The 13076-nt window shown below is 33.4% G+C and overlaps 2 protein-coding genes across 2 annotated transcripts in view; one reads left to right on the plus strand and one right to left on the minus strand.

Moving 5' to 3' along the window:
• The window catches only part of LOC106465655, a 39115-nt gene extending 31801 nt beyond the window's left edge, over window positions 1-7314 (plus strand). Inside the window, exons 3-4 of the mRNA XM_022393593.1 lie at window positions 3524-3689; window positions 6255-7314. Of these exons, the coding sequence (XP_022249301.1) occupies window positions 3524-3689; window positions 6255-7314 (1226 nt within the window). The remainder of the gene's footprint in view (window positions 1-3523; window positions 3690-6254) is intronic.
• Window positions 7315-9830: 2516 nt separating this feature from the next.
• Window positions 9831-13076, minus strand: part of LOC106465658 (NADH dehydrogenase [ubiquinone] 1 beta subcomplex subunit 9-like) — a 6059-nt gene continuing 2813 nt past the window's right edge. Inside the window, exons 2-3 of the mRNA XM_013925894.2 lie at window positions 12464-12519; window positions 9831-11687 (exon numbers count right to left, since the gene is read on the minus strand). Of these exons, the coding sequence (XP_013781348.1) occupies window positions 11553-11687; window positions 12464-12519 (191 nt within the window). The 3' untranslated portion in view covers window positions 9831-11552. The remainder of the gene's footprint in view (window positions 11688-12463; window positions 12520-13076) is intronic.

The raw sequence follows: 13076 nt of genomic DNA on the forward strand, positions 1-13076 counted from the left end.
GCCATGCTGGGCCCTTGGTGGAATGAAAAAGTTGGAAATACAAATTTGAATACTTGGGGTTTGGAAGCCTAGATGCAGAATTATTCCTAACACTTTTTTTTTCCAGTTAGCTTTTAAACTTATGGAATAGTTTATTTAATAATTTAGACTGTAGTACTGTATTTTGGATTGTTTAAAATTCTGTTCAATAGATATAAGGCTTTGTTGGGCTATTTTTAAGTTTGTTTTTTCAGCTACCCTTTTTTTTTCTATATGGAACATGTTTACCTTGAATATTTAAAAATTTTCCACATAATGCAGGGACTGACTCCCTAAATACACCAATTGTATAGTGTACAAAGCATTGAGTATCTACATGTTATAGTCATCTAATGTTCAGCTTATTATTGGCTGGTAATTCCTGTTTCACCCTTTACTTAAGCTTTTTAAAGGAACACAAGGTATTTGTAAGAAAGCTAACTTCAAGGGGTAATGATAACATTGTTTACACTAAAATTATGATGTTTTTTAGTTTATGTAAAATATAGAAGAAACAAATCAACTTTTCAAAACCCTTATGACCTTTGCAGTATCTTATTTAGTATCCTACAAAAGGTTTGGGGGCAATATATGATGATGTTTTTGTTGTTGTCTGGCAAGATAATAATAATAAGAAGAAGAAAAGTTACAAATGGGCCATTTTGAATGGATTTTCTTTTCCTTGTAAGTCTAACATGCGTGCTTTTTTGTGCATTTTTATATGTGTACAGCCTTAGCAGTCAATAGTAAAGATTTTATAGTGTTGTTTGGTCTGAATCTTTACTGTTTAGGGTGCTTTTTGCCCTAACGTTCTATTAGGGTTTTGTGCATATCGTGGTTCATGATAACAGTTCAGACTGAAACATTTAACAGATGTTGCATCAATATCTGCAGGTTACATAAGCAAATCTCATTGGACAGGCTTTATGTGTTGGTTGCATGTCCATACCTAAAAAGTATTTATCTTGAATAACTGTTAATGTTAAGCCTACTATTAACAAAATAAATTATTCTAATTACTGTCATAAAAAAATTACTTTTTACACAGGTCCAACCTTTTGACTCAGGTACAAGCACCTTCTCCAAACAAGTTATCATCTGGAAAACTTCTTTTGGTATTAGGTGAGTGAGGGGAGATATTTGTTAATGAAATGAAAATTCCTTATATTATTTGTGTTATCACTTATTGTAATGAAACATATCTATTCTTTGGGATTTTTGTCATTATAACTACAATAAATTATTTAACTATTGGGAATTAAAAAAGAAATTATACTGGCTTATATAACATATGGTTTCTACTCTCTACATGTAAGTATCAGTTTTCTTTTGACATTTTGCCTTCTTTGAAACAAAACATATTCATCATTGGTTTGGGTGCAATATACCAAGCCATTTTTGACGTAGGTTGGCAAGTGTGTGTGTGTTTTCTTATAGCAAAGCCACATTGGGCTATCTGCTGTGTCCACCAAGGGGGAATCAACCCCCGATTTGTGTTGTAAATCTGACGTCTTACCACTGTCCCACTAGGGGACAGTCTGGCAAGAGAATGATAATATTAATAAAATAAATTACAAACAGGTCATTTTGAGTGGATTTTCTTTTGTTTATAAACCTAACATGTGTGCTTTTTTGTTAATTTTCATATACGTATACAGCATTAGCAGTCGATAGTAAAAGTTTTAAAGTGTTGTTTTGAACTAATATTTACTGTTTAAGTAGTTTTTTCCATTTTTGCCAGAACGTTCTATTACTATTAAAGTTTTGTGCAATCCCTCTAAGTATTATTATGAACCCATATTATTGTTTATGATATGCTTTTTACTTTTACTAAAACAGAGTAAAAGTTTTAGCGAACTTAAGAAAAGTAAAAAGACAATACTTACAAGTAAGGCCTAACCAGTGATTCGTATGGCTAGACTCTAACTTACAGTTACACAAATTAGAGATGGAAATGGCATTACCTCTTTTGACTTGCAAGTTATATTTTGTAAAATGCAAGTTGTAATCGATACATAAAACATGTTATTCGGACGGTAGTAAGTTACTACGGTCCTAAGAGTACGAAGTATTTATTAATTATAATGATCATCCACTTATTTATTTATATGTTGTAGGAGTTTATCACTGTCTGAAGCACAAGCTTTCCTCTCTCCAACTGGTAGTAGTAATTGTAGATAAACATTAAAAATACGAGTATGAACGATGCAGCCAGCCACTAGCAAAACACTAATTACAACTCTAAATTTAATTACCTTTCGTGTACATACGATTCGAGATTTCTCAGCGCCCTTTTGTATAAGCTACAGACCTTTGTAGTATGATTCACAAGCCTAGTTTCGAGGTAAGACATCTTAGTTTTAATGTCTCAAATTTAAGCTTGAGATCACCTTCAACATTTATAAACCTAATAGGTAGCGCTAGTGTCCATTGAAAACGATAATGTTATCATAATGAAAATATATATTTAATTTTAAAGTTACTATATTGATTATAAATGATAGTATATTTAAAAGGATATTAAATTTTTATCTCTCAGTTGATATTCTGTGCGCGAAATTCAAAAAACAAACAAACAATAAATTGTAACAGCTTTTACTAATTTTAATTCTTTGAAAATCATCTGCAGTTTTAGCCATACTTATAACCTGAAATAATTGAATGAATGAATGAAATAATTCTCAAACTGCAGTTTCATTAATGTTAAGATGAAATTATTTAGTACTGCGAATTATGTAAAAACAATATTTATAGTTGTTCGTAAATTACAAACACGCCAAAACAGCCACCATTCCATTTTGAAAATTAATGTCAGCATAAGTTTATTTTGAAGCTGCTAAGCTTAGAAATATTGAAATGTATTTATCGAATTTTATCTATTTCATAGTGTTCCTGTTCCTGTTTCTTGTTTTAGAGGTTCAGATAGTTTTCCACTAGATCTCAGTTTCTTGCAACAGCAAGTGTAAAGTTATATATTTAATTTCCCAAACATGCTAATATGACACAACGTTAAAAAAAAGACTTATGTTTCTTTGTTAAAAACACTTAAGTTACAACACAAAATTTCATTTGATTAAATTTTCAATACATCGAATTTACTCTCATTATGTATCTGATTTTTTTATTTGATATTTTCAAATGCATAATCTCGAAGTTGTGGAAGATTTGTCTCGAAACTATAATTACTAATTTAAATGTTAAAACTTTCATTCGCTACGCATGATTTCTTTATTAAATCTAATAGTGCTAATTTTACACAAACATAGCCAGTTTCTTAACTTTTAAATCTAATTTATTGTTCTTTAGGTTGCTCGCGCCCGTGACGCAAAACAGTATGGTTCGTCTTCTGGACAGAGTCAAGTTCCACTTCTTAGCTTTGTCAGTGCTACCTCCTCTGGTAGACAAGGTCAAAATCTACGAAATGGATTCGTTTCAGGACCACAGCGCGTCTCTCCAGCCAGACCAGTAAATCAAAATTCATACTCTAATTTCAATCCTCTCCCAGCGGCCCAAAATATCCCGCCAGAGGCTGAGTTGTTACCATTGGCCCCTGCAGGACAAATGCCACAAATTCTCAACATCGACGTTCAGTGTCAGAAGGAAACGATGGCCGTGAGGATAGAGTTCAGCAGTCCATTCAACGGTGTTATTTATTCTAAAGGATATTACAGGTAGAATGCCCAAAACTTTCTGAAATAATGTTAGAGCAAATGTTTCGCATAAGTTTGGTTTGTTTTGAATTTCGCGCAAAGCTACACGAGGACCATCTGCTCTAGCCGTCCTTAATTTAGCAGTGTAAGACTAGAGGGAAGGCAGCTAGTCATCATCACCTACCGCCAACTATTTTACCAACGAATAGTGGGATTGACCGTCACATTATAACGCTCCCACGGCTGAAAGCGAGCGTGTTTGTTGGGACAGTGATTCGAACTCGCGACCCTCAGATTGCGAGTCGAGCGTCCTAACCACCTGGCCATGCCGGGCCGTTTTCCATAAGCCAAATTTATAATTTTGTTATTAAAAACTTTTACCCAGTTACACTGAACATACTCACTTGTTCAGCCGTAGGGGCGTTATAATGTGACGATCATTCCCACTATTCGTTGGTAAAAGAGTAGCCAAAGAGTTGGCGGTGTGTGGCGTCGACTAGCTGCCTTATCTCTAGTCTGTTATTGCTAATTTAGGGACATTTAGCGCAGATAGCTCGCGTGTAGCTTTGCGCGAAATGCGAACCAAACTTTTGGTCGTACATAATGTAACATTTAAATTAAAACTAAATTATTCAACACGAAATACAATTTAGTATAAATCAATTACTTTTTTTTGTTTGTAATTAAGCACAAAGCTACACAATGGGATATCTGTGCTCTGCCCACCACGGGTATCGAAACCCGGTTTTTAGCGTTGTAGGTCCGCAGACATACCGCTATGCCACTGGGGATGGGGCGGCAAATGAATTACTATTGTTTAGTGTCGAATAGTGAGCATTACAGTTAAAAAGATACGATAATAATATCACATACACAATAAACCAGTGAAGATAGCTCGAAATATAATAGTATTGCATCAGTGATTATTTTTATCTGTTAGTTAATATTAATTAGTTCCAATTTCTAAAATAATAATCATTATAAAATGGTAAAAATATTTAGTAAGATTAAGTAGTAGTTAAATGGCAGAGCACTCTACCACATACACTAAAGGGTAAATTAACTATTTACCGAAAACAAAATGGGATGCTTGTTTACTTGTAGTAAATCACAAAGATACACAATGGGTCATCTGGGCTATGCCCACCACAAGTATCGAAACCAGGTTTTTTAGCATTATAAATCGTGAGACTTACCTTTGTGTCCATAGGGGACAAAACAGGTGGAATTTTGTTGAATTCCAACATTTCCTCTTTTCGCGTACCGAGTGCCAACCCTCTAGCTACTGACAGTAGGGTACTTCGTAAACATTTCAACTATTCGCCTATCATATTTTTCTTTGTTCCTGGGCCTACTCTAGGGACACCTCTAATAGGATGCTAATTTTAGCCGTATCAAGGTTAGTGTGAACGTTACGTCTGCAAACAACGCCGAGCCGTAAGAGGCGTGAGTTTGCGTCTCTGAAGTCAAGAATGGATTGTTTTCTTTCGGAGGGGCGCAGAATTTGTCTTAGAAAGGGCGCCATTAACGATCGGTACAGTCTTCTGCCAATTTTTAAGTTTGTTAAATGGTAAACCGAGTGCTTTTTTACCTAAAGAATGAGCTCTCTATCTATCTAAGCTGCAGTCATCCCTTGTGAGACCAGTCCAGTACTTCTTATTCTTAGAATACCGTGTCCATCTGATTCCACCCCTATATCGTCCCTCATCTTCTCTTTTGCCTCTCCTTAGATCTTTTCCCTGTCCTAGGTTGCCATTCCATTGTTCTTAATGCCCACTTATTATCGAATATCTTGCCACGTGTCCAGCCTATTTAGTTGTTAGAATGAACCTTACTGCATCTATTATATTTGTTGTTTTTCTTATTCTGCCATTTCTCCATCTGTCTTGTAATGTTATATGAAGTATTTTTCTTTCCATAGCTCTTTGTGTGGTTCCTATCTTTATCCTTATCTCTTTTGTCAGCGCTCATGTTTGGCAGCCGTGTGTTAAGGTTGAATCGTGTTCTGTCTTCCCCGCCTCATATATCCATACTTCTTTCGTTTCTACTAGGCCTTCTCCAATGCTATTAGTTTCACTTGGAGCAAAGATGTCCCATTTCATTTCTTTAGTCTCTTCCAGTAATCTTTCAAGGTCATCACCTCTCTAGCTATTGCAATTAAAGCGTCTGTCAATTATTTAAATTATATATATATCACAAACAACAATGGAAACTGAACATTTAAACATGATTCAGGTTTAGGCTTTATGCCATTTCTCATATAAGGAACATAATAAGAAACAATGCCCCGCCACTCTTATTCTGTTCATAACTGAGTGTCATAGGTAAATTGACTAGTAATGTTCAAGTTATATGTAATGATGTACGTTTCCAACTGTTTAGAATAGTTATAACCAAGTGAAACAGTTAAAATATTCTCAGTGTTCGTGTGTTGACATGTCACTTCAGTAGAGTTGGAAATATGCACAGTTATTACAAGTAAATAATAAAATCTTCGACTTTTTATTACTTAATACTTTATATCTAATGTGAGTAAACGAGAAAAATATTGTTCTAATAATTTACTTTTTTTCTTCTATTAAATAGTAATACGAACTGTATTTATGTGGTGCCGAACAATGGGAGATCTGTCTACGAGTTCACTGTTTACCTCGATCGCTGTGGCACCCAATTTGTAGATCAATTCAACCAAGGTGGTCAGGCTTATTTAGAGAACACTATAATAATTCAAAATGAGCCTGGTTTTCAAGAAGTGTGGGACACTGCACGACACATTCGTTGTCTCTGGACTGGTCAGTTCGAGAAGACTGTGACGTCTAATATTAACGTAGACATGCTGGATATCATCTCTATAACCTACAGCGGGGATTCTGTAGACAGTTATATGGATATCCAAGTTGGACGAGGGCCATTTGCTGTTCCTGTTACAGGATTAGTCAGAATTGGCGATACTTTAACAGCGGTCATCTATGTGCAAGGCACTGATAATTTTGACATTCATGTGAAGGAATGTACAGCACATTCTGGAGATGTCAGTAAGGGCATCCAACTAACTGATGTACGAGGATGTGTAATAAAGAAGAAGTTGATGGGTCCGTGGCAGAAAACAAGACAGACAGGGAATACTGGGGCAAGCATTATTGCTTACTCTTTTTTCCAAGCCTTCAAATTCCCTGACACAATGGAAGTGTTCCTGGAATGTAACATCGAGATATGCAAGTTCCAATGTCAAGATTTCTGTTCAGAATTCCCACAAGCTCGGACAGGACGAAGGAAGAGAGATACTCGTGGTGGTGTAAAGGTGATAAAAGAAGACAAAGACGGCATTCTTAGGCTTCACGACAATGTTGAACCAATCCGCTTGCTGCGTGGAATCCGAGTGGTGGCTCCAGAAGATATCATATTTTCTGAAAGTGGTAATGGCACAGTGTCACTGACCACAGGATCTAACGGTCGAGATGGCGATGTTTGTATGTCTACCCCTAGTTTTGTCACGGCACTTGTTGTTACAATCCTTATTCTTCTTGCTTCCTCCACGATAACTGCTGTTCTTTGTATCCGTATTCGCAACATCCCGTCCTCTCATGCATCGACATTTCATTCCTACTCCCAACGTGACCTGCTGAACAGTCTTGGTAAACCTTAACAGCTGTTCGCATTCTTTGTAGCCTTCAAAGAAAGAGTATTAAAATGCGCTTTTATGATGTTCTTTAAAAAAAGTCAAAGAACAATGTTTATCTGTTTATTATAGCTAAGTTGCTAACTTTCTGAACATTTTTGTAAATACAGTAACAGTTACAATATTCAAGTGTAAAAATTCGCCACGACACTGTGTTTACTACTCTTCGTAATATATAAATGCAATGCCATATTATTCATCTAGGTATTCAAAAAAGTCTTAAAGCTTATAATGTTTTAATATCTTGGTTGTAAAAAATGAAAGAAAAAATTGTAGAAATTTATGTATTTATAAAATTTTCACGTTGTCAGTCGTTGGGAAGCAAAAAAAAAAGATTGTAGTCAAACTCTGTAGTGTTTGGAGACGTTTACGACAGGGAATAATAGAAAAAAACATATTAAAAGTTGTTTTATTGCATGCTGTTTTGGGTGTTTTCCTGCTTATTCCAAAATTTGAGAGTAACATGTTTCATATAATGTAATTAATGCTCTTAATAATGGACGTTAATGGGCTGTTTTAAATGTTCTATTATATGCTTCAAAGCACTAATGTGTAAAAGCGTTGTCTTAGATTGTCTACATGGCCCTTTGTTTAAGAAGCTTGCTTTACCTGGAACTGAATCCATCTAAATACCTTGTTGATATTTTCATTCAAAATTTATAATGTACTGTTTTAGATGATCGTTTAAAACGCTGTTTTACACGTTCTACTGTATGCTTCAGAGCCCGTATGTCTAAAATGTGCTATTTCAGGAGATCCAATGTAAGTTTCAAAAATGCATGTCGTATTTTGGGTGTGTTCTATATTTCAGAGCTGGTATTTGTAACATACTATTTCAGAACTAATTCAGATGTTTGCATGCTCGTAAACATTATTATGCAAGGTGCTGTTTAATGTGTTTTATGGTATGCTCCAGACTTGAGGTTTTTAACGTGTTCCTTAGGTGGTCAACTACAACAACCAAAGAACAAGCATAATGTGGTTTTAAGATGCCCTAGTGTCTGCTTCAAAGCTTGAATGCTACAGTACTGTTTTAGATATCATATTGTATAATCCAATATCATTATACAAGGAACTCTATACTCCAACATACCAGAATACTAAGTATGAGCAAACATAAGATGTGGCTTGAATACTATACAAGAAGGACATGCATTTCTTATTTACAGTGGGAAACAAATATCTTATGTTAAATGTTTATATGATGTTATGTGCAGTAGTTTTGTACACTTTGTGTTTTAGATATTCTTACATTAACATACATTCCATGGTAGTACTAATATAGCAATGTAATAAATGTGTAAGGTTGTAAATAAAATTATTCGTACAGAGGACTTTTGCAAATATACAGTGAAAGTTATACTTACCAGCAAGAATAAAAGCAAAACATTAAATATTTCATGTAGGGTTATGTTCAGCTTTTTAAGACTTTCATCAATACAAGATAAACACCAGGGGTTTCTTACAGATATCTAGCTGTACTTTTTTTGGAGTATTAAATAAGTTGTATCTACATAAAATCTGTAGCATTTACAGTTTAATAAATATTTATAGAATATATATTCAACCAATAATTCTATCATTATAGGCCCATCTTGAGATCCTTAGAAATGTAGTCATTCAAATTAGTGACTGTAACACTTTAAATCAGGAAAACGTATGTGAAGGATTCTTAGAGCTGCAGCTTGTTTATAACTGTGTAAGATGATGATATAAATGTACCCTATAATCTGTTTTCAGAAATGGTAACACAGATCTGTGAAAATTATGTAAGTGGATCAAAGATGTTAAACATTGTACGTTTATATAAAGAAAGGGTAAACTTGGTTTACCGAGAACTCAACATGTCGAGACAAGTTGTTATTCATATCATTCAAACTAGAATAGATACATTCTATTGTACCATTCTTAATCACTCTTTTTTTCTTTACTTTGGAATATACTTAAATTATCATTATTATTGAGGATATAATCTTAATCCCATTTCACTTCTCAACCTCAAGGAACCCTCACACTAACATGAATATTATAAACATGATGTCATGTGTGTAAATCATCACTTACAATATGGCATCCCAGATAAATGACAAAATTTATCTTGCATCATTTTTTCTTTCTGAGGAATGTTTTAGCATCTGAAAACACCTGTTTAATTTATTTTTAGATCAGTTACTTAAATACAACTTACCTAAAATAGCAGAATTCACTTGTAATGGTAGTCTTGTGTTTGGTAAATCTCTGTCAAATTAACAAGTGTATGTCTTCTGGTTTAGGATATAGAAATACTAATTGTGAACTTGTACAGGTATTTTACATCAAAGAACTAGAGATGATAAAAATTAAAATCCACACACCCAACAATTCTCATGGTGTGTAATTACATGTCCATATCATCAAAAAACACCAATTTCAGAAAAAGTTGCTTACCAGTAAGCAGCCTTATATGTGTCCATCTGTTTGAGGTCATAAAGTGAACCAGACACTGAAGTCATCATTTTATTCATTATCAAGTATATTAACTGCTATTGCTGAATCACATGTCATCAGGAATAGAATGGAATTATCCGAGTTTGTCAGAATGTGTTCTACTCACAAAAGGTTAACGTGATTCTCATAAAATAAAGTAATTCCACCACTTAATACATTCTTAGTATATATATATACTGTAGGCTTCTATAACTGTGAAATTTGCTATTTTGTAATGAAAAACAGATTTAATATAATTTGTTAAGTCTGCAACATACTTGATAACCTCTGAACTACAGCATGATGGTGGTCTTGAGACACGGCCATGATGCAACAGTTACAAATCATGAAACTTCACTTCATCATACAATTATTATTAAAACAATGACATTTTCAAAGTTTCGATTTTCACCATCACATGTGGGAAAATTCTCCATTTAATTGTCCTTAATTCTCAAAAAGATCTACCAAGTCTTTACTAGCATAGTGAGCAAGAAGAGCAACACAGTTACTAAAAATATGCTTTAAAATATTTGAGATGTCAAGGCTAAATACTGAAGGTTAATCACACTTAAAAAGACCCAGGTCCGGTGTTGTCTTTAGAACCAATCTGATGGCTATAAATATGCACTATTGTGCAGCACCATAGTTTCCATTGTAACAAGTTTTGGCCAAGGATGGAAGGCCAATCACAGATCTTCCAACATCTTGAAACTTTCTACAGATCCTCCACCATACATGTAAACAGATTTCAGTTTCCAAGACCATCTTTAAGCAGATCAAAAGCATAAAAGCTTGTGGTTGAATAGGGTTACTGTGAGTACACTTTCCTAAGCCACCTATCTCATCAAAATAACCACTGATTTTCAAGAGTAGCAAGAAGCCTTTGTAACTGGTACCAATAGATATGCCCAGCTTCAATGCAATGTTTTTTCCTTTTTCATCAAAAGGTTCTTTTTCCTAACCATAGCCTTCACTTTACAGATGAAACCACTGCTCAGACTGGTAGTGATGTGGTTTGAGACCCTGTTGCTGTCTTATAGGCTTCATTTGTGTGTGTGTGTGACATATTTCTCTACAAAACAAGTTTACCTTGAAGACATTCTACAGTTGAAAGATCTGGAATTCATTATGATTAAATGACATACAGGTGCTAAATATGTCACCATATCTTACATCTGCAAATACATGTTAATGCATTAACATACATATGCAAATCTTTCTTTTAAAGTACGATCAACCCTCTGCATTTTATCTTGTAGAAGTTCTGGTGACAATTTTCTTAGATTATGTATCTGGGGTATAAGTTTTTGAAATATTACACCTAATTCTGAAAGTGGGAATTACTGAAAAGCCTTCTTATTACAAATATTGTCCCCAATAATAATGTACTAAAATATTCACTAAATGCATAATGTTTGTGTTCTTTAAAAACAATGCAATGTGAATACTGAATGTTCTTATTGAAAGTAAAATTTACCATTTGAAAAGTAGTATAAAATATCTTAAACAGTTCTTAATTAGGAATTGTTGATAAAAACTATATCTACCCTTTCTTGAACAACTTCAACAAGAGATATTTTGTTCTCAGGTTACTGTGTATTTTCTAGGATTGTAATTTATTCTCACCAAAATTATTCAAACATAGTTTCATTTGAAATAAAAGTTATTAAACAGTCAATATACTACATTTATCTTTCCTATGTCTAACTGTCTTCCTCTATTTATAAAAAGATATTTTAATGAGAGGGTGATTCCTCTGGCTTTCCATAAGTTTTCTCCCATAGTTCTATATATTCCTTCTTCCTTTGCTCTCTTCTAGCAAAATAGTCAGGATACTGAGCTTTCTCAAGTGGATGCCAGTAATCCAAGACCTAAACAATAAATAGCAAATTACAAACAAAATTTTGTATTCTTAACTACTATACCAACTGCAATCATAAATAAGAGTTAAAAACTAAAAGCATTAGATAAGTATGAGGATAAGTAAAATATAATATAATTAAAGTATTTTCAACATATTCTGTTCAAATTTACTACTTACTCGTAAGTATTGTAACTGAAAATTCTTTATGTTAACCAAATTTAAAGCAACAAATCTGTTCACTGTAAAATTCTTTTTAAATTAATTTGCATGATTTTATTTACAGTATGTGATTATACTTCATCTTACATACATACACACACAAAAAAAGGTTGTCAGGTAATTGGGTTTTTAACAATATCATTAAAATCAAAGATATCAATTCTAGTATACGGTGTGCATGCTGAAAGGGATATAGCATTAACAGGATTGTTGTTTTTTCTCGTGCAGTATTCTCTAAATGTAACAGCTTCAAAAAACTAGATTATTTTAAAATATTTAAATCAAGAACTAAGGAGAGAGCACTGGAAAAATTATCTATAAAATAATATATATACATTTTCATTCTCAGCACATCCCAGAATTTAAATATATATAAGCGTTAAATGTTCCCAGGCCAGGTAAAAACAAAATCATACTCAGAACTATTTATAGATTTGAAAATAACTATTGTTGATCTTCTTTAAAAAAAATATTTAAAGCAAAAGTTTCTTATCATGCATCTTTTAATGCTACATCTATTGAAGATTTTTCTACTACACACACACACACACACAAAATACTTACCCAGTCAGGGGGCCTAACTACTCTTTCATAAGCTATTCCTCCAGGACTGTAAGGAACTAAAAACAATAATAACTATTATTTTCGTAATGTGTTTGATTCAGAAAATTGTAATAAGACTTTAACTATTTGTAATCATGAAAAATCTGCAAAATGTACCCTAATCCTACCTTCATTACTGAATTTAAAACTGAAGTGCCATTATGAAATTTATACACAAACACGAATTAGTCTCTGTATTTACAGTTTAAAATGGTTAGCATCTGCTTCAGCTGTAACTTTATAGAACAAAGTTAGTTAAACCTTAGTCAAGAATGGAGTTTGAAAGCCAATGTACTGAAAACCAAAGCTATGGTATTCATAAAAGATTTCTCGTAATTTCTTTATGCTGCTTAACCCTCTGCAGACGAATCATGGGTCAAAGGCCATGTCATCGCGTTTGTCGACTCCCATTCAAAATTTTATTCAACTACTATTTCATGAACTTATGTCAATACGATTGGTATCAAACTGTAGATTATAATTCAAATTTTAGTATTATACATTATTTAATTTCTTAATTTAAAAGTATATATTAAAGAGACACAGATAAACATCGATTTTTGTGTGTCACATG

The sequence above is a fragment of the Limulus polyphemus genome, unplaced genomic scaffold (genome assembly GCF_000517525.1).
Source record: "Limulus polyphemus unplaced genomic scaffold, Limulus_polyphemus-2.1.2 Scaffold2014, whole genome shotgun sequence".
In the NCBI taxonomy this organism is placed as follows: domain Eukaryota; kingdom Metazoa; phylum Arthropoda; class Merostomata; order Xiphosura; family Limulidae; genus Limulus; species Limulus polyphemus.